We start from the raw sequence: 22,765 nt of genomic DNA on the forward strand, positions 1-22,765 counted from the left end.
ATGAAATCTGCAATTTAAGGAAGTAAAGGGTTATGCTTAGTACATATTAGACGTTTAAAAATTTATCGGCTGACAGAGTGTCAGAAAACAAAGAGAAATAGGGGACTGGAGAAATTGCTGAAGGTCAAAGTGTTAGAGCACATGCTTTGTGAGCAGCAGCCTTAGTCTACTGAGCACCGAGCCAGGAGTAATCCCCAAGCACTGACAGATGTGACCCCAAGACTGATAATGTAAAAGACCAAAGTAGGAAGAGAACTAAGCTGTGTAAATTAAATGTTCCAGGGTTGTTGTTTACAAGTGCTGGTGAGCAGTAAGGGAAATTGCTCTGTATAGGTCAGGAAACTGAAAAGAAAAATGAAGGCAAGCATCATGAATGCTTCTTCATGGTAGGGAAATGCTTGTCATTATTTGCTCTCTTGAATAACAGCATGAAGTCAGCCTGCCCTCCCTCTGTCCTCTCTCCTTATCTCCCTCCCTTCCTCTTTTCCTTCTTTCTTCCTGTGAATTTTCTTTCTTCCTTACACACACACACACACACACACACACACACACACACATCTTTGTTATCCTCAAGTTTTCTCCTAAGAGAAACCTTGATACTTGGTGTTTAATGTATGTTAGTTTCGTATTGCCTATATAAATTTATTATGTATGTATATATACATATATATATATATTTTTTTTGGGGGGTTATACCTGGTTATGCTCAGGGGTTACTCCTGGGGTGCTCGGGGAAACCATATAGGATGCCAGGGAACCCAAGTCAGCTGTATGCAAGGCAAATGCCCTACCCGCTCTACTATCACTCTGACCCATGTATGTTTTTAAGGGAGGAATTAGGGAACTAGGCAGCTGTTTGGGGTTATAAAAACATTACAGTCTTTTGTAAAAGCTATAAACTTGTTTGTAAAATTCCATTTAGTTATTGTGACTGAGAGTTGATCTTAAAACTATAAAATATGCTTCCTGTGAACTTCAGTAGCCCTCTTGCAGATAGTTTTCATTTTTTTTGGGGGGGGGGCGGAGGTCACACCTGGCAATGCTCAAGGGTTACTCCTGTCTCTGCACACAGGAATTACTCCTGGTGGTGCTCAGCGAACCATATGGGATGCCAGGGATTGGATCCCGGTCAGCCACATGCAAGGCAAATGCCCTACCTGCTGTATTACCGTTCTGGGCCCCATCAGCTAATTTTCTTTTCTACATTTCCAGTAACAAAATGCCTGACTTATTGAAATGTACATATAAGTAAATGAGGCTAGGAAAGTCTCATCTCTTATTTGCAAATAATGACAAATACATTTATTATTAAATCATGTTTTGTGTTACTTATTTGTAACTTTTGGGGCCATCACTGCAGTACTTAAGAGCTATGCCTGGCCAGATGCTCGGGTTGCATGTGACTCTGAGGAGCAAATCTGGGCCTCCTGCATGCAGAGCATGTCGCCAGTCCGTTGAGCTGTCTCTCCAGACCTACTTTGATTTTTTTTTTTTTTTGCTTTTTGGGTCACACCCATCAATGCACAGGGGTTACACCTGGCTCAGCACTCAGGAATTACTCCTCGCAGTGCTCAGGGGACCATATGGGATGCTAGGAATCGAACCTGGGTCTGTCGCATGCAAGGCAAACACCCTACCCGCTGTGCTATGGCTCAAGCCCCAGACTTACTTTGATTCTTTTTTTCCTTTTTGGGTCACACCTGGCGAAGCACAGGGGTTACTCCTGGCTCTGCACTCAGGAATTACTCCTCGCAGTGCTCAGGGGACCATATGCGATGCTGGGAATTGAACCTGGGTCGGCCTCATGCAAGGCAAACGCCCTACCCTCTGTGCTATCGTTCCAGCCCCCCCCTACTTTGATTTTTAAAAGACTGTTTAGTTTTCATTCTCCTTAGGGGTTTATTTTCACCAGTAATTTGTTTGTTTGATTTTTGTTATGTTTTATATAAAACCTTAAAAAATTTAGACTAGGTTTATATAGAGCAAGTCTTGGTTGATGCATACTATACAATAATATTAATACATTTTAATAAACTAGCTCATCTATGATTTTATTCTATTTTATTTTATTTTTTTTTTGCTTTTTGAGTCACATCCGGCAATGCACAGGGGTCACTCCTGGCTCATGCACTCAGGAATTACTCCTGGCGGTGCTCGGGGGACCATATGGGATGCTGGGATTTGAACCTGGGTCGGCCGCGTACAAGGCAAACGCCCTACCCGCTGTGCTATCACTCCAGCCCCCTGATCTATGATTTTAAATATATAATTGGTATATCTTCCCTGCAAAGAATTCCACTCAGTGTCTGTGTCAGTGGTAGGAGCGCTTGCCTTGCTTGTGTAACGCATTGGGTTCAATCCCTGCATAGCAATATACAAAAGTCTACCAAACTGAGGGGGTTCAGGATAGAAAACAATTTTCTACCACACCGTATACATGCTTGCATACTGTGTAGCATGAAAGAAGAAAAGAGAACTTTATTTACAAACATATATTTTACTTAGTGTGTTACCTGCAAATATAAGTAATGCCAATAAATGTGATTTTAAAATCTTTGTTCAAGCTTAGTGGATGCAATGTTTTCTAACTAAGAATGTTCGTTGATGTTTGCTAATATGATTTATTTTGGGGACCATATCCAGCAGTGCTGAGGGAATGCACCCAGCACGTGGGGAATCCTCCCTGGTGGTGGTTGGGGGACCATGAGTGCAAGGGATCAAATAGGGGGCGGAGCCATAGTACAGTGAATAGGGCACTTGTCTTCATGTCGCCGACCCCGGTTGACCCCCCCCGAACCGCACGTGGTCCCTTGAGCTCGCCAGGAGTGATCCCTGAACCAGTAGTAAGTCCTGAGCCCCACAGGGAGTGGCCCCCAAACCAATGCCTACCCCAACCCCCCAAAGAATACCAGCATGGACCTTCCTCATGCAAAGCATATACACAGGCCTTCAAGTGTTGCCTTGGTTCTATGTATATAACTTATGCCATGACCTTAATGCATAAGCAATATTCAAAGAGACTTTCTTAAACATTTGATGTTTTCAAGACTGAACAAATAAAAGGTATGTCAGATTGGGGCTGGAGCGATAGCACAGCGGGTAGGGCGTTTGCCTTGCACGCGGCCGACCCGGGTTCTAATCCCAGCATCCCATATGGTCCCCTGGGCACCGCCAGGAGTGATTCCTGAATGAAGAGCCAGGAGTAACCCCTGTGCATCACCAGGTGTGACCCAAAAACCAAAAAAAAAAAAAAAAAAAAAGGTATGTCAGATCTCATTCATTGTATTTCTTTTTGTTGTTGTTGTTAAATATGTAGAACTTTAATGGTGTGGTGGGGAATTATGAAATAGATTTTGAAAAATCTTTATGAAGACCCTATATTGTAAATTGAAAGCCTGTGAGCTGGAGCTTCAATAAGTTTGATCACTGGGAGTGTCTGAGTGTGTCCAGAGAGGTCCTAGGGTCAGAGTGATGGCTAAGGATAAAGTCTTACCTTGCATGTGTAAACCCAGTGTTTGATTCTGGCACTCCCCCCCCCAAAAAAAAAAAAAAACAGAGGAAAAGGAAAAAGCCTGAGTTTCTTTTGTTTTTTTGTTTGTTTCAAGGATTTATCTCTAATCTAACCATCCAGAGACAGTACTTCCCTAATGACGAGGATCAGGTCGGGGCAGCCAAGGCTCTATTGCGTCTCCAGGACACCTACAACCTGGACACAGACACCATTTCAAAGGGTAACTTGCCAGGTAAGACTTTTTCTAGTTTATAAAATTTGCCTGTCACTTTGCTTCTCTGTTTATTCCATTTGGACAGTGTTAAAAAAAAAAAAAACATTTGTATTGTAAGATTTATAAATTTAGTTTCATAGCCTTTTTTTTTGGTGTGTGAAGAAAGGTAGGTATTCTGAATTAAACCTTAGATGTTAGAGGAAGGAAGGAGGATTTATATGTTCATAAGAGAACACGGACAGTGAGGAGAGCTGTGTTCAAGGGAGATCACAGACAGCTTGGCAGGCAAGCCTGTCTCATGGCCTTTTGAGGACTGAACAATTCACTCTTCCTTGAGGACTTAATAGTATTTACAGGTGATTTTAGCCTATAACAAAACAAAAAAAGCATTATTTTTTTATGTTATGTTTTGTTAGTGTCAAAAAGGAAGTAGGCACTTTTTTTTTTTTCTTTTTTGGCTTTTGGACCACACACAGTTATGCTCTGAGGCTACTTCTGGCTCTGTGCTCACGGCGGGGCTGGGGACCATGTGTGGTGTCAGGGATCAAACTAGGTCGGCTTCATGCCTGCTGTACTATCTCTCTGGCCCCCCGGATTGCAATTGTTGTTCCTTTGTTGTTTTTGTTTGCTTGTTTTGGGCCATATTTGTCAGCTCTCAGGGCTAACTCCTGGCTCTGCACTCAGAAATCATTCCTAACAGTGCTCTCGGAACCATATGGGATTCAACCTGGGTCAGTAACATGCGATGCAAATGCTACATGCACGATGCTTTTGCTCTGGCCCTGTTGTTCCTTTTCTGGTGCCCCCTCCCGCCTCATTTTCTGAGATATGAGTTCATCTTTATTGTTTATTTCATATCTTTATTGTTTGCTGATAAAAGCCTGTATTGCTACCAACTTCTCCCTTGGTGCTCTTGTAGATGTTTTGATAGCTGCATCTGAAATAATACACAAGTTTGAAAAATCATTAATTACACATATGGAGGAAAAAAAGAAAACCTGAAGAAATCAGGTCACAAATGAAAGGGGAGAAGTTACAAAAGATACAGACATACAAAGTCTTAGAAGGGACTACTGTAACCAACTTTATGCCGTTGAAAGTGGAGAATGTAGAAATGGCTGAATTTTAGAATGATACAGTATTCTAATTTTGTATTAGGAAGGAATTGAAGACATGCTCAGGTCTTCAATTTCTTCCTAATACAGTATTAGAATACTGTACAACTACAAGCAAGGAAATTGAAGCATTAATTAAGATTCCTTCTCTCTGTTTTATCCCTGAAAATAAATATCCCAAGCCTAGATTATTATTTTTTTTAATTTTTTTTTTTTTTGCTTTTTGGGTCACACCCAGCGATACTCAGGGGTTACTCCTGGCTTTGCACTCAGGAATTTCTCCTGGCAGTGCTTGGGGGACCATATGGGATGCCGGGGATCGAACCCGGGTCAGGCGCGTGCAAGGCAAACGCCCTACCCGCTGTGTTATCGCTCCGGCCCCAAGCCTAGATTATTTTTAAAACAAAGTCTATCCAATGTCTTCTCAAGTGCTTCTGAAAAATTAAAGAAATGTGGGGATTCTTCCAGTTTCTATGCAGCCATTACTTTGATATCAAAAGCCAACATAATAGAAGCATTTTTCACAAAAATAAAAGCAAAGATTCTTAACAAAATCCTCATGAACTGAATTCAGTAATGCATTAAAAAGGATAGGACAGCATAACCAAGTAGGATTTATTCCAAGGATGTAGGGAAGGTTTAATATATGCAGATTAATGTAGTCAAGTGGAGTCAACTAGAGAAAAGACAAAAATGACAGTCATGTCAGTATATACAGAGAGAACTCTGATAAGATTTATCATCTATTTATGGACAAACTCTCAACGCAATGGGGATAGAGAGAGTAAACCTCAGCATATTAAAGATCATATATCACAAATCCAAAATTAGTGTCACACTCAATGGCAAAAAACACATAGTTCTGTGTTTTTCATTCAGATCTTGACAGATAGGTAAGTTGTTTCTGTATTTTGGGCCTTTATGAAAATGCTACTGTGAACACTCCTGTACAAATTTGTGTGGACTTTGTTTTTACTATTCTTAAATTTGACTGTAGCAGTAGAACTGTGGGGTCTGATGACAGTTCCATGCTTACCCTTTTCCAGGACTACCAAACTATTTTCAGGTGACTCACCATCCTACAATACAAAGAAGCTATAACAACTTGAAAACATTACATTGAATGAAAGAGGCCCAAAACAAAACCAGATGTTGTATGATTCTGTTTCTGTGAAATAATCAGAATAGACTGATTCTAGATGCAGAAAGTATATTGTACCAGGGAGCTGAGATGATAGGGAGTGACTGCTAATTGACTAGAGGGTTTCTTTTTAGAGTGTCAAATTAGATGATAGTGTTGGTTAGACAAACGATGTGAATATTATAAATGACATTCTTTAAGCAGGTGACATGTTTGGTATGTACTCATTAATGCTCTTGGAAAGGGAAGAGAGTAAATTCCAGTCGCTCTCCTGTAGCCAAGGAATACGGTGGGCCACGCCATCTTAGATTTGTGGAATTTCCCCCTGTGACGTTCATACAAGACCACCTAACATCATGTTTCTCAGAAGTTATCCCCTTGTTTGTCTAATAGTGATCCCTGCTGAGTTAGAAAACAGTACCTTTCGACTTAATTGATGTTTCACTTGGTATGCTGGCTAATAATTTAGGTCTTGAATTCTCTTGGATTTCCTGTTATCAGCTGGTCAATTCTTGTCATTAATCATTACCTTATAGTTCTTCTGTTTAACAGTTAAAGATAATTCCTGATTTTCCTATCTCAGAGGTTTGTTGTGAGCTTCAAATGAAAGAGAGAGCTGGAAGTCTGTCGAGTCCTAACAGTGTCGAGTGGTGTTAAGATTCCTAACACTCTCTGTATTTTTCCCCCATAGGAGTACAGCACAAATCTTTTCTAACAGTCGAGGACTGTTTTGAATTGGGCAAAGTTGCCTATACAGAAGCCGATTATTACCATACAGAATTATGGATGGAACAAGCTCTACGGCAGCTGGATGAAGGAGAGGTTTCTGCTATTGATAAAGTCTCTGTTTTAGACTATTTGAGTTATGCTGTGTATCAACAGGGGGACGTAGATAAGGCACTTCTGCTCACAAAGAAGCTTCTTGAACTAGGTATGCTAATTGGGCTAAATTAAAGGTTATAGCTATATTAGGGAATATGATTGTATATATTTGTATGTGTACGTAGTTACGTAACTTTTATATTTTGTATCTGTTAAAAGTCAAGAGCCTTATCTATGAGGTTTTTTTATCCTTTAAATAAATAACAGCTTGTTTTTCTCACATAATAATACCCTAGCAGTAGCTATTTCTCTACTCTGTACTCTCTAGGAACTATAAATTATACCATACCTAGTTAACTATATCAAAAATATTTATTTGGAGTCAGAGTCAATAGTACAGTGGGTATGGTACTACTATGCTTGTGGTTGACTCAGGTTTGAGCCCTGGCACCACATATGATACCCCAAGTACTGCCAGGAGTGATCCTTGAGCACAAAGCCAGGAGTTAGCTCTGAGCACTGCTGGGTGTGGCCCCAAAACAAAACAATAAACCATATTATTTATTAACCCACTTCCTTTGAAGGATATTTTTAGTTTATTGCAGTTTATATTAGAAAGTAAAGTGAAGTCTGGGGAGATAACTCAAAGGGCTAGTGTGTATGCTTTGCATGGAGATAGTCCAGTTTTGATTTTAGGTATTATACGGTACCCCAAATACCTCTAGGTGTGGCCTCCCTACTTCCCCACAGAGTGATTTGATATAAACAAAGTATATTTGAATGTCATGTTTAAATCTTAGAAAAATATGATATGAGGATTTAACTACTAATATTTGAATATAGTATTTTTTATTAGCATGATCCAGGAATCATGCATCAGAATTACTTGTATTCTTATTAGAAATGAAAATTCCTGATTTTCACCTTATACCTTCTAGACCAGAATTTCTGGAAGTGGAGTTGTACACTAAAAAATTCAATTGGCCTGTGGTTTAGAATGAAGCTCTAAGGAGATATCAAATTGGAATGCCCCACCACAGAGGCGGGGTGGGGTGGGGGGATGGGATTAGGGGGTGGGAGGGATACTGGGTTCATTGGTGGTGGAGAATGGACACTGGTGGAGGGATGGGTTCTCAAACATTGCATGAGGGAAAAACAAGCATGAAAATGTGTGAATCTATAACTGTACCTCACTGTGACTCACTAATTTATATATAAAAAAAAGAATGAAGCTCTAAGAATTTAAAAAATTTGGACCTCAGTGCTAGTACAGTGGGAGGGACATTGCCCTTGCATGTGGCTGATCCAGGTTCTAATTGCATACAAGACAAGCACCTAAATCCCTGTATTACCTCTCCAGCTCATGATTCTGTCTTCATGTGTGTTTGTGTATTTTGGAATTCTTTTCCTCCCAGATGGATAGAGTAGTCATCATTTCCCCAAATGATGGCTAAAAATTATGACTAGCAATTTGGAAGTGGTTAGTGGACGCTGGATTATTTGAAAATTATATCTTTAGGTTCTCTTCTCTTTACTTAGAATTTGGGGACTGAAATTCACTCAGCCCTCAGAAGTAAGCTGTATAATGTGTCTGTAGTAAAGGTTGCTTTAGAACTGAATACCATGGTTTCTGCAGATAAATACATTTCAGTCTCGGAAAAATCTTCACCATTATTTACAATAAATAGAATGAGTAATATTTTAAAATTCATTTTGTATCAAGTTGATAGTAATTCTGACTGATTAATAAGTTCTGAAAATAGAAATGGTAATGGCTGCTTTGAAATAAATGTCTGTTTCTGTCTACAGAGCTCTTTATATAAGGTAATAGTTGTGATGAATTTGGGGCTATACTGATTTCCACCTTATGTTTCAGTATGGTAATTTTTATTAATTCCTCCTGTCATTCTTGAAAGCATCCTGATTTGGAATGATCCTTTTTTTCATGTTGTTGATGCTTGGACTTGCTTTCTTTTAACAGATCCTGAACATCAGAGAGCTAATGGTAACTTAAAATACTTTGAGTATATAATGACTAAAGAAAAAGATGATAATAAGTCAGCTTCAGATAACCAGTCTGAGCAGAAATTCACCTTGAAGAAAAAAGGAGTTGCTGTGGATTACCTGCCAGAGAGACAGAAGTATGAAATGCTGTGCCGTGGGGAGGGTATCAAAATGGTAAAGTGAAAAGCCAATTGTGTGTGTGTGTGAACGTATCTGTTTGTGCATAAGTCTAGAGAGAAGAGTGCTTTTTGTATTTAAGCCTACAAAACCAGAATTACTGCACTAAGTACTTGCAAATTTGTCACATTATTCTGTTGTGTTTATAACATTTAATATAATCTATTAGCAAAATAGCTTTACAGTAAAACTTGTCAATCATATGTCATGATATGTATTTGTGGCAATATTACCCTTTTGTAGATCAAAATGGGTTTATTTTTTAGGATGGGGATCACAATTGAAGGAGACTAATATATTTTTCTCCTATTTCTTAAAGCAAAAGATTTTAGCAGTTTTAAGTAGAAAGAACATGGCATTCTAACTCATCCTACGAAATAACGGGTCTTCAGAGGATCCCAATTTATTTAAATTTTTTAAAAATTATTATTTTATTGCTATACATTTAAAACTGTCCTTACCAAAATTCACTTTTATGTATAAGAAACTAATTATACAATAAAAATATAATACTAGAAATATTAAGAAATATCAGAGTGGATCCAAATTTATTTGGCCTAATGCTCCCTTTGTAGAAAAAAAAATACTAAGTGTCCCCAGGAAATGATCTTCTTTAAGTGAGCAAACAGAAAGTGCTCTCCAATTGTACACAAGGCTTTCCCAATGGACAGTGCCACCATTCGGGAAACACTGAATTCTATGTAGTAATCTCTTGTGATTTTTCTTGTACTGAGCTTTGACAAGATTGCTCAGTGAAGTATTTTAGTTGTAGAAAAACTTAACAAATTTTTGTTCAACTTCCTTTGTCCCTCTCTGAGAGCCCGGCAAATTACCGAGAGTATCCCACCTGCACGGCAGAGCCTGGCAAGCTACCTGTGGTGTATTCCATATGCCGAAAACAGTAACAAATCTCACAGTAGAGACATTACTGGTGCCCGCTTGAGCAAATCGATAAACAATGGGACGACAGTGCTACAGTGCTACTTTATTTTATTTTTTTTTTTGGGTCACACCTGGCGATGCACAGGGGTCACTCCTGGCTCTGCACTCAGGAATTACCCCTGGCGGTACTCAGGGGACCATATGGGATGCTGGGAATCGAACCCGGGTCGGCCGCGTGCAAGGCAAGCGCCCTACCCGCTGTGCTATCACTCCAGCCCCCTACAGTGCTACTTTAAAAAATACTATAAGTATTCCTTTGTTTATTGTTATATGGTCATTACTCAGAGTATCAGTACTTTAGGAAGTTATTAGATACCAGATTAAAAACAAAAATATTCAAGTCTGGAGAACATAAACCCTCAGAATTTCTCAGAGCTTTTTTATGATAATGTGTACTATGGGTTGGATATGCATTGTTCACCAACATTGATCATGGAGCCTTATTTATTTTTAATTTGTTATTTTTATTGTACAGGGGTTACTCCTGGCTCTGCACTCAGGAATTACTCCTGGCAGTGCTGGGGGACAATATGGAATGCTGGGAATCGAACCTGGGTTGCCTTGTGCAAAGCAAATGCCCTACCTGCTGTGCTATCATTCCAGCCCCCACGGAGCCTTTTTTTTTTTTAAGTTTTTAAATTTTAGTAAATCACCACGAGGTACAGTTACAGACTTACAAATTTTTGTGATTACGTTTCAGTTAAGCAATGTTCGAGTACCTATCCCTCCACCAGTGCCCTTTCTCCATCACCTATGTTCCCAGTGTCCCTCTTGCCGCCCCTCCCCCTGCCTCTGACAGACACATTACAGAGCCTTTTTTTAAAAAAAAAAATATTTATTTTATTAAATCACCATGTGGAAAGTTACAAAGTTTTCAGGCTAATGTCTCAGTTATACAATGCTTGAACACCTGTCCCTTCACCAGTGCCCATATTTCACCACCAAAACCCCCAGTATACCTCCCACCCCCCCACTCCCCACCCCCCGACCCCCCACCCCCGCCTGTGTAGCTGATCAATTTCACTTCATTTTCTCTTTACCTTGATTACATTCCATATTTCAACACAAAATTTACTATTGTTGTTGGAGTTTCCCCCCAAAAAACAGCCCTGCTGACAAGGAAGCATTTGATAATTAGTTTTCCATTGCTGAGAATGAAGAGATATGAAGTCGTGTGGCCGCAATAGCGGCCGTGCGGTTTAGGGTTTCTATATTTTAGTATTTTAGTAATTAAGTTCCGGGAGATTGATGTTATAATTGCATCATTTCCCTTCCTGGGGCAGCATGGGGCTATGGCTTAGTTCACAGTCTAGAGACATTGGTGGAAGCAGTTGCTGGTACCAAAAGTAGTCTAGCTGGCCTCCGGATCATGGTCGATCAGCAGCATAGCAGCTGCACAAACCTGTGGCCACCCAGGTCGCATCTCGGTGGAGTGCGCACCGGTATCACCCTGGTCCGAGATTGCCCATGCATCCCGCTGTTTCAAGTTCAAACCTCTTTTTTTTTTTCTTCCCACACCACCAAGTTTGTACCTCCTTAATGGTCCTCATAATATGGTGGACGCCACGCCGCTTTTCCCCAAAAAGGGAAAAAAAAACGAGAAAGATCTTTCTCCTCCTCGGCCAGTGTGGGGCTATGGCTTAGTTCACAGTCTAGAGACATTGCTGGAAGCAGTTGCTGCCAAAAGTAGTCTAGCAGGCCTCCGGATCATGGTCGATCAGCAGCAGAGAGGTCGCACAAACATGTGGCCACCCGGGTCGCATCTCCGCAGACCGGCTACAGAGCCTTTTTTTTTTTTAAATAAAAATTTTATTTTATTAAATCACCATGTGGAAGATTACAATGTTTTCAGGCTTAAGTCTCAGATATACAATGCTGAAACAGCCATCCCTTCACCAGTGCCCATATACCACCACCAAAAAAAAAAACACCAAAACCAAAAAACCCACACAGTGCACCTCCCATCCCGCTCCCCCACCCCCCGCCTTGTAACTGATAAGTTTCACTTTACTTTCTGTTTACTTTGGTTACATTCAATATTTCAACACAAACCTCACTATTATTGTTAGGAGTACCCTACTAGAGTCAGACCTATTGTGAAGAAAAATGAGGTCGCGTGGTTTTGGATTTCTGTACTTTAACAACTAAGTCCAGGGAGATTTCTTCCAGATATTGGATCATTGCAAGCTTGAAAACCCCATCTGTGGTTGTCTTAATATGGCAGACACCATGCTCTTCATCCCCAGAGAGAAAGAGGCGAGAGAGAGAGAGAGAGAGAAATACCTTTCCCCTCCTGGGCGCGCACAGGGCCGCGGCTTAGTTCTACAGAGCCTTTTTTAGATTTTTTTTTTTTTTTTTTTTGCTTTTTGGGTCACACCTGGCGATGCACAGGGGTTACTCCTGGCTCTGCACTCAGGAATTACCCCTGGCCGTGCTCAGGGGACCATATGGGATGCTGGGATTTGAACCTGGGTTGGCCGCGTGCAAGGCAAACGCCCTACCCGCCCTACCCGCTGTGCTATCTCTCCAGCCCCTACAGAGCCTTTTTTAAAGTGCTGTTGTACTTCACATTTCTTGCTCCTTTGTCAAAGATTAAGTGGCCATATATTTGGAGGTATGTGACTGGATATTCAACTCTGTTCCATTGGTCTGCAGGTCTGTTTTTAGCCCAATACCATGCTGTTTTAATTACTACTGCCTTGTAGTAGAGTTTGAAATTGGGGAAGATGATGCCACCCATCTTCTTTTTCCCAAGGATTGCTTTAGCTATTCGTGGGCACTTATTGTTCCATATAAGTTTCAGGAGTGTTTTGTCTATTTCCTTGAAAAATGTCATGGGTATCCTGATAGGGACTGCATTAAATTTGTATAGTGCTTTGGGTAGTATTGCCATTTTGATAATTTTAATTCTCCCTATCCATGAGCAGGGGATGTGTCTCCATTTCCTCTTTTATTTCTTGAAGTAGTGTTTTGTAATTTTCCTTGTATAGGACCTTCACCTCTTTGGTTAAGCTGATTCCAAGGTACTTGATTTTCTGAGGTACTATTGTGAACGGAATTATTCTTTAAATATCTCTTTCTTCTCTTTCATTATTTGTATATAAGAAAGCCATGGACTTTTGGGTGTTGATTTTGTAGCCTGCCACTTTACTATATCGACCTATTGTTTCTAGGAGCTTTTCTGTAGTACCATATCGTCTGCAAGTAGTGATAACTTGACCTCTTCCTTTCCTATTTGTATGTCCTTGATATCTTTTCCTTGTCTAACTGCTATGGCCAGGACTTCCAGTACTATATTGAATAGGAGTGGCGAGAGTGGGCAACCTTGCCTTGTGCCCGAGGCAAAGCTTTCAGTTTTTCCCCATTGAGAATGATACTTGAGAATGATACTTGCTGTGGGCTTGTGGTAGATGGCTTTGACTATATTGAGGAAAGTTCCTTCAATGCCCATTTCTCTGCATCTATTGATATGATCATATGGTTTTTATTATTTCTTTTATTGATATGATGAATCAGACTGGAGCGATAGTACAGTGGGTAGGGTGTTTGCCTTGCATGAGGCTGACCTGGGTTTGATTCCTCCGCCCCTCTTGGAGAGCCCAGAAAGCTACCGAGAGTATCCCGCCCCCACGGCAGAGTCTGGAAAGCTACCTGTGGAGTATTTGATATGTCAAAAACAGTAACAAGAAGTCTCACATGGAGATGTTACTGGTTTCCTTGTGCAAATTGATGAGCAACGGGATGACAGTGACAGTGATAGCTTGACTTAGTGATATGATGAATTATATTGATTGATTTGTGAATGTTAAACCATCCTTCATCCCTGGGATGAATCCTACTTGGTCATGGTGTACGATCTTTTTGATGAATCATTGGATTCTATTTGCTAATATTTTGTTGAGGATCTTTGTGTATGTATTCATTAGGGATATTGGTCTGTAATTCTCTTTCTTTGGGGCATCGCTGTCTGCTTTTGGTATCAGGGTGATATTTGCTTCATAGAAACTGTTTGGAAGTGTTTTTGTTACTTCAATTTCCTGGAAATGCTTAAAGAGGATTAGGAGTAAGTCCTCTTTAAGGATTTGGAAGAATTCACTAGTGAATTCATCTGGCTCAGGACTTTTGTGCGTGGGGAGGCTTATTATTACCATTTCAATTTCCTTGATGGTGATAGGTCTGTTCAGTTATTCCAGGTCTTCTTGGTTCAGCCGTGGAAGGCTATAGTGATTTAGGAATTTATCCATTTCCTTGAGGTTTTCGTGTTTTGTGGTATAAAGATTCTCAAAGTAACCTCTCAGGATCCTTTGCATTTCTGTAGTTTCTGTTGTAATGTCCCCCTTTTCATTTCTGATTCGGTTTATTAGGGTTTTCTCTCTTCCTTTTTTTTTTTTTTTCTTTTTGGGTCACACCCGGCAATGCACAGGGGTCATTCCTGGCTCATGCACTCAGGAATTACCCCTGGCGGTGCTCAGGGGACCATATGGGATGCTGGGATTAGAACCCAGGTCGGCCGCGTGCAAGGCAAACGCCCTACCCGCTGTGCTATCACTCCAGCCCCCTCTCTTCCTTTTTTTGTGAGTCTTTCTAGAAGTTTATCAATCTTGTTTATTTTCTCAAGGAACCAGCTCTTGGTTTCGTTGATCTTTTGGATTGTGTTTTGGGTTTCCATCTCATTAATTTCTGCTCTGAGTTTTGTTATTTCCTTCATTTTGTTCAGATTGGGCTCCTTTTGTTGGTCACTCTCCAAGCTCTTAAACTGTGAGATTAGGTTACTTATATATGTCCACTCAATCTTTGACAAAAGAGCAAGAAATGTGAAGTGGAACAAGAAAGCCTCTTCAACAAGTGGTTCTGGGAAAACTGGATAGTTACCTGCAAAAAAATGAACTCTGAACCTCTGTCTAATGCCAGGCACAAAAGTCAGATCAAAGTGGATTAAACACCTCAATATCAGACACGAATCCATAAGGTACATAGAGGAAAATGTAGGCAGAACTCTCCATGACATTGAAGCTAAAAGCATCTTTTTTTTTTTTTTGCTTTTTGGGTCACACCCAGCGATGCTCAGGGGTTACTCCTGGCTCTGCACTCAGGAATTACTCCTGGCGGTGCTTGGGGGACCATATGGGATGCCGGGGATCGAACCCGGGTCGGCCGCATGCAAGGCAAACGCCCTACCCGCTGTGCTATCGCTCCGGCCCCTAAAAGCATCTTTAAGGATGAAATAGCACTAACTATGCAAGTGGAATCAAACATAAACAAATGGGACTACATCAAAATAAGAGCTTCTGTATTTCAAAAGAAACAGTGACGAAAATACAGCAAGAGCCCACAGAATGGGAAAGAATATTTACCCAATACCCATCTGATAAGGGATTAATATCCAGGATATACAAGACACTAGTAGAATTGTAGAAGAAAAAACCTCCAACGCCATAAAAAAATGGGGAGAAGAAATGAACAGAAGTTTCCTCAAAAAAGAAATACAAATGGCCCAAAGGCACATGAAAAAATGCTCCACATCACTAGTCATCAATGAGATGCAAATCAAAACAATAATGAGATATCATCTCACACCACAGAGACTGGCACACATTCAAAAGAACAAAAGCAGCCAGTGCTGGCGTGGATGTGGGGGGTGGGGGAAAGGGACGCTCCTTCATTGTTGGTAGGAATGCCAACTGGTCCAGCCTTTCTGGAAAACAATATGGACAGTCCTTCAAAAACTAGAAGTTGAGTTTCCATATGGCCCCACAATATCACTTCTGGGAATATATCTCGAGGATGCAAAAAAGCACAGTAGAAATGACATCTGTACCTGTATGTTCTGGGAGCTTGCTTTTAAGTCTCTGGATGTGGGCCGTTGATAGGATTCCGCTTAGGGGCCGTGTGATACTTTATAGCCCACTTCTCCCTCTGGGAGAAACTGGCAAGCTACTGAGAGTTTCCTGCCCACATGGGAGAGCCTCACAAGGTCCCCATGGTGTATTAATATGCCAAAACTAGTAACAAGCTGGGTCTCATTCCAGCTGACCCTGAAAGAACCTCCAGTGCAGCATCATTGGGAAGGACGAGTAGAGAGAGGCTTCTAAAATCTCAGGGCTAGGATGAATGGAGATGTTACTGAGACCGCTTGAGAAATTTGACAATCAACGGGATGATGATGATAATGATGATGATGATGATGATGATGATGATGATGATAATGATGTCCTATATGTTCACTGCAGCACTGTTCACAATAGCCAAAATCTGGAAACAACCCAAGTGCCCTACAATAGATGACTGGTTAAAGAAACTTTGGTACATCTGCACAATGGAATACTATGCAGCTGTTAGGAGAGATGGAGTCACGAAATTTGCTTGCAAATGGATAGACATGGAGAGTATCATGCTAAGTGAAATGAGTCAGAAAGAGAGGGACAGACATAGAAGGACTGCACTCATTTGTGGAGTATAGAATGACATCACATGAGGCTGACACCCAAGGACAGTAGATACAAGGGGCAGGAGGATTGTCCCAGAGCTGGAAGCCTGCTTCATGAGCAGAGGGGAGAAGGCAGAGGGAATAGAGAAGGGATCACTAAGAAAATGATGGCTGGAGGAATCAGTTGGGATGGGAGATGCATGCCGAAAGTAGATAATGGACCAAACATGATGACTTCTCAGTGTATATGTTGCAGGCCATAATGCCCAAAATTAGAGAGAGAGTATGGGGAGTATTGTCTGCCTTGGAGGCAGGGGGAGGGTGGAAAAGGGGGGGTATAGTGGGGATATTGGTGGGGAATGTGCACTGTGGAAGGATAGGTGTTTGATCATTGTGCGATTGTAACGCAAACACGAAAGCTTGTAACTATCTCACAGTGATTCAGTAAAATTCAAAAAATAAAAGTGCTGTTGTATGGAGATTGTTAGTTGAATGGGGGTATATGTAGGAGTGAACAGGTACTTTAAGTATAAACTTGTGAATAGTGTTTATCTTTTTCTCTAATAAATATCAAGCTTTTTACATTTCTCTAATTTATTTTTGATATTGATGAAATCTTTTGATTTTTAATGTCTAGTGATGGAAGCCTTTAATAGCAAATAAGTAGTTTATGTTATATTTTTGACAACTAAAAAGTGCTTTGAGTGTAAATGAGTAAATGCAAATACAGTAACACTTTACTAGATTTGTGACTGTAGCACTGTCATCCGTTGTTCATCGATTTGCTCAAGCGGACTCCAGTAACGTCTCCATTGTGAGACTGGTTACTATTTTTGGCATATGAAATACGCCACGGATAGTTTGCCAGACTCTGCCGTGCGGGTGGGATACTCTTGGTAGCTTGCCGGTCTCTCTGAGAGGGATGGAGAAATTGAACCCGGGTTGGCTGTGTGCAAGGCCTACCCACTGTGCTATCGCTCCAGTCCAGATTCATGACTTTTTTTTTTCACAGATTTGTGACATTTAAAAATAATTTACTTCTAAATATTTTCATAGGTTCTTTTGAAAATAAGATTTTTGTGGGAAGTGTTTGGGTCATATCCAGCTGTGCTCAGGGCTTACTCCTGGTGCTGTGCTTAGGGATCACTCTTGGTGCTCAGGGGACCATGTGCAGTGCCAACCAAGGATTGAACTGAAGTTGGCTCCCAATTAAGGCAAATGCTTTAGCACCTATGCGCTCGCTCGCTCTCTCTCTCTCTTTCTCTCTCTCTCTCTCTCTCTCTCTCTCTCTCTCTCGCCCTTAAAATAAAACTTTAAAAAATAGCCATTATGACACCTGAAAAATTCTTAACGGGGCCAAAAGATAGCAAGCAGTTAAAGCATATGCTTTATCCTTGCGCAACCTAGGCTAGATCCCCTGCTACTTCTGCGCTTTTCCCAGACTGTATATCCCTGGAGTCCTCTGAGCAGTGCTAGATGTGACCCTGCAGGCTTGAGGCATTGCACCAAGTTTCACATGGAAGCTAAAGATTTCATTCCCAACACAGTATGCATCTCCCAGCAACACTGGTATGAGTAGCCACCAGCACTGCTGGGTGTGACCCCTCCACCCCCAATACACTGTAGTTCATATCATACCTCTATTTAGTATTTAAATTTCTAGTAGTAGCCACTCTTTTTTGCTGTCAATAATTCTTTAAGAAGATAATAAAATAGGGGGCTGAGTGATACGGTCAGTAAGGCACTTGCCCTGCACACGGTCAACCTGGGTTCAATTCCTGGCATCCTATATGGTCCCTCAAACACTGCCAGGAGTGATTTCTGAGTGCAAAGTTAGGACTAACCTCTGGCTACTCCCCATTGTGGCCCAAACCCCCCCCCCCCAAAAACCAAAAAAGTTAACAAGATAGAAGTATAGGTATGAAATAGAGGTCTACTAATTTGACATCTCACACATATCAACTACCCAAGATTAAAGAACTATCCTTATTTTTGGAATCAATTAATTTCATCATTATATAAATCTTGGGGGTATTAGCTCAGAGGTAATATTATATGAATTTTTGAATTCATGAAATTTGAAATTTATATGAAATTTTGAACTGCATTATATGAATCTTTGTTATACCTTGAATTTACTTTTGGTATATAAAATACATGAAAATAAACAAATCATTTGTTTTAACATACTATCTAATAATTAAGACAAAAATTATTTTCTATTTCATGACTTAATGAAAAGAAAAAATGAAGTAGTAACTTTAGTTACTATAATAGGTGATTTAAAAGAATATTTGTTGGGCCAGAGAGTACTGGGGTTAGGCACTTGCCTTGTATGTGACTATGACAGTAGTATAATGCCCAGCACTGTATATGGTCCCCTGAGGTGTGACCCCTGAGCACCACTGGTTGTGGCCCACCCCAAATTTTAAAAAAATGAGCATTTATTTTATTGACTACTCTATCTAGGGAAATATAGTTAGACTTTGTTAGAAACTTTTTCCCTCTCTAGGTGCTTTTAAGAACTAGAGAACTTTGGAACAATGCCAATCATTTTATTTTATATTTCTATGACTATTTCACTATTTCTTTCATATTTATAATAACTCAATTTTGATGAGAGAATGGCTAAGAGAGAAACCCTGTATTTTTTTAAGGTTTTCATCTCTCTCCTGGGAAGTAATCATTGATAAAACTAAAAGTTCTGAAGGTTCTGGTTAATGCAAAATGTTTGCAGGGTGAGGTTTCTTTTATATGCTTCCACAGATACTCGGCATAGACACCGGCATGATTGTTTATTGTCTGCACAGGTGTCAAGCATCAGATGTCAAGTGCAAAAAATATTACTCTGATATGTTTGCCATATTCTCTGTGTTTAGACTCCTCGGAGACAGAAAAAACTCTTTTGTCGCTACCATGATGGAAATCGGAATCCTAAATTTATTCTGGCTCCAGCCAAACAGGAGGACGAGTGGGACAAGCCTCGTATTATTCGCTTCCATGATATTATTTCTGATGCAGAAATTGAAATTGTCAAAGATCTGGCAAAACCAAGGGTAAATAATCTTTTTTCTACTCATTTTCTGCATCTGTATCTGTTCTTTTTCCCTGCAAAATTATAGAAATGATAATATGGCAATAACTATAGTTTTATATTCTATTGCCTAAGCAAAGTGGAGTTGTTAACTAAGCTATATGTATACCAGTTTTCACAGGTGTTATCAGTACATATAACTGTCCTGCATTTGACTTTTACTGTGGAAATCATAGATTTTTTTTATTCATCTCAACAAGATTTTTATTCCAGGCATCTTCCTGAAAAGGTTTCTATATATTCTTTCCATTCTTTTAATCTTGGAGATTGTTCAAAGATCATCATACTGCAATCTTTCTTTTTTTTAATTTAGGCACTATAATTTAAAAAGTCGTTGATTATAGTTTTAGGCATTCAGTGTTCCAACTCCAAGTCCACCACCTGTGATGACATCCTTCTAACAGTGACCCAATTATTGTAATCTTTAAAATTATTTATTTATTTATTTTTTGCTTTTTGGGTCACATCTGGCGATGCACAGGAGTTATTCCTGGCTCTGCACTCAGGAATTACTCCTGGCAGAGCTCAGGGGACCATATAGGATGCTGGGAATCGAACCCGGTCGACTGTGTGCAAGGCAAACGCCCTACCTGCTGTGCTATTGCTCCAGCCCTTAACATTTTTTTTTTTTATGTACATATGATTTGGGCCTCCCAAGTAGTGTTTGGGAGTCTGAGGACCACTCCCAGTGATACCTAGACAACTCAGTTGGATGGTTCAGTGCTAGAGGCTAGGGATTTATCACTAATGGAGCGCTAAGATGCAAAGGGCCACCAGGGCCTGGTACCATTCAAGGTTTCCACAGCTACACTAACTGGTACTTAGAGGACCATGGGAACCTGAATATTAAATCCGGGTCATTGACCTCTAACCTGTCTCCTTACCCCAGTCTGTTCTTATTTTTAAAGAATATTTGAGGTATTTTTTAAGGCACATAATTAGAAAAATAATAGTAATTTTTTTAAAAAGAATAGTAATCATTTTAAAATGATGACTACATAGTTTAGTGACTTTAGCCTAAATCATTTAATTTTAATAAGAAAAGCAATAAAAATACAATTCTATAAACTATTTTTGTTTTGTTTTGTTTTGTTTTTTTTGGGGGGGGGCCACACCTGGCTGTTTTCAGGGCTTACTCCTGGCTCTGCTCAGGGATCACTCCTGGAGGGGCTTGCGGGATCATGTGTGGTGCCGGGGATCGAACTGGGGTTGACTGCATGCAAGGCAAGTGCCTTCCCTGGTGTACTATCTCTCCAACCCCTATCAACTTACTATTTAGCGTTGAAATTTTTGGTGCAATTATAAGATAACACTTTGTACTGTTACTTTAATTCCCTGTCAGCTTGTTTTTAAAATCAAATTGACCTTATTGGTAGAAACTGTTATTTTCATAAAGTGATATTATGAAATCAACTCTAGGTATATTTTTATTCTTTTATCACACAGTAGTTGTGTAAAGTTCTTTAAAGATCTAGATTATAAATAATTTTTAGGCTCATTAGGTCATTATGGCCTATTGTAACTATTCAACTCATCCATTCATAATGCGAAAATAGCTATAGAAAATTCACAACTATGGCTGTATTGTAATCAAATTCCAAAGGAAGATGGCAGGCTTTATATGGCAGTAAGTTGTAATTTGCTGATCTTTATGTCATAACATAAGGTTGAATTATCTAGGTATCTGTATTACAAAAATAAACTAAGACAGTTTGTTAAGTTTTACTGTTTTTAAAAAATATTTTTAACCAATTGCATTGTAAAGTAAAAAGACTGTTCTAATATGTTTGTGGATGCTGTCTGTCCAGGGGAATTTCAGAGTGCTACTTACTATATTACATTTGATCATTTTCCTTTGGATTCCATTTTAGTCAATTATTTGTGATCAGTACACACCAGCAAACCAAAATACCATAGCAGAATGTTAATAGAGTTCATTTCAGGAAGCTAGAGGGATAACTCAATGGGCTGGAGTGTGTGCTTTGCATGCAGAAAGCCTGGCTTCAATCCCTTGAGCACTTAAGAATAACCCAAACTACCAGATGTGGCCCAAAACCAACAGAAAGAGTTCATCCTAGGGGTCAAGGAGATAATTCAGAGTAGTGCCTACTTTGCATGTGGGAGACCCAGGTTCAATCCCCAGCACTGCATGGCCTCACAAGAACCATTGGGAACGCTTCTGGAGTAACATGCCAGGAATAGCTGAGCAGCATGAGGTGTAGCCCCAGAGCAAACAAAGATCCACTTCAACTCAGAGATCATCTCTTATATCTCTGATTTTGGCTGCATCTTCAAATGGGTGCCTCAATTAGTTGGATAGTTTTGATCAAGAAATTCAATAGCAGAAAGAATTTTGTATTCTTTGTTGGCCTCAGAATAATCGATTTAAAAAGTTTAAAACCATTATCTTGTGCATCTCTACATACTTAAAAATAGTTATGAATCTTTATATATGCTTTGTGCTCAATCCAACATTATTTCACTATAAGTGAAATTTATGAGCAATATCTTGAAGGCAAAACTAGAAAGACCATGAAACAAATTTTGCACATTAACTTTGGCAAACAGTTCATCACTGAAAAACAGTTAAAGTCAAAAGTTTAGATCATTGAGGCTGGAGCGATAGCACAGCGGGTAGGGCGTTTGCCTTGCACACAGCTGACCCGGGTTTGAATGCCAGCATCCCATATGGTCCCTTGAGCAGCGCTAGGGGTAATTCTTGAGTGCAGAACCAGGAGTAACCCCTGTGTATTGCCGGATATGACCCAAAATGAAAAAAAAAAAAGTTTAGATCATTAACTGCAAATAGCCATTTTTACAGCTATGAACTTCACTTTCCTCATTATATCCTCCAAACAGTGGGAGAAATTTAATTTTCTATCCCTTTAGTGTGCCCTGTATTCAAGTAAAACAAAATATAAAAAAATACAAAACCTAGAAAACAAAGACTTTTACAACTCAACACTAGATGACTGAAAGTCTTTGGAGTTATTTTCTCTTTTCAACCTCTTTTGTAAGAAACCCCCAGATTCTTACTGGTTGGATAAATGTGATTCATTTTTTGTTTTGTAATGCAACTATTTTGATGGTTGGCTTCACAGCTGAGGCGAGCCACCATTTCAAACCCAATAACAGGAGACTTGGAGACGGTACATTACAGAATTAGCAAAAGGTAAGAGATGTGTATGCTGCATATTTTGCCCGCTAATGAGTGTTTTGTACATCCTACAGGAATTTTCTTTTAAGAGAAGTAGGTCATTTTCAGTCTCCAGCTCAAGTCACTGCCCTGTTTATATACGCATGGATAACTGCTCTGTG

General features: G+C 39.9%; 1 protein-coding gene across 2 annotated transcripts in view; it reads left to right on the top strand.

Moving 5' to 3' along the window:
- Positions 1 to 22,765, top strand: part of P4HA1 (prolyl 4-hydroxylase subunit alpha 1) — a 60,948-nt gene that overhangs the window by 18,017 nt on the left and 20,166 nt on the right. Inside the window, exons 5-9 of one of the 2 annotated variants that reach the window (XM_055133017.1) lie at positions 3,606 to 3,743; positions 6,673 to 6,912; positions 8,785 to 8,981; positions 19,233 to 19,409; positions 22,549 to 22,619. In XM_055133017.1, coding sequence (XP_054988992.1) covers positions 3,606 to 3,743; positions 6,673 to 6,912; positions 8,785 to 8,981; positions 19,233 to 19,409; positions 22,549 to 22,619 — 823 coding nt within the window. The remainder of the gene's footprint in view (positions 1 to 3,605; positions 3,744 to 6,672; positions 6,913 to 8,784; positions 8,982 to 19,232; positions 19,410 to 22,548; positions 22,620 to 22,765) is intronic. The other variant, XM_055133016.1, reaches the window with a different exon arrangement.

Source organism: Sorex araneus, chromosome 3 (assembly GCF_027595985.1).
Source record: "Sorex araneus isolate mSorAra2 chromosome 3, mSorAra2.pri, whole genome shotgun sequence".
In the NCBI taxonomy this organism is placed as follows: Eukaryota; Metazoa; Chordata; class Mammalia; order Eulipotyphla; family Soricidae; genus Sorex; species Sorex araneus.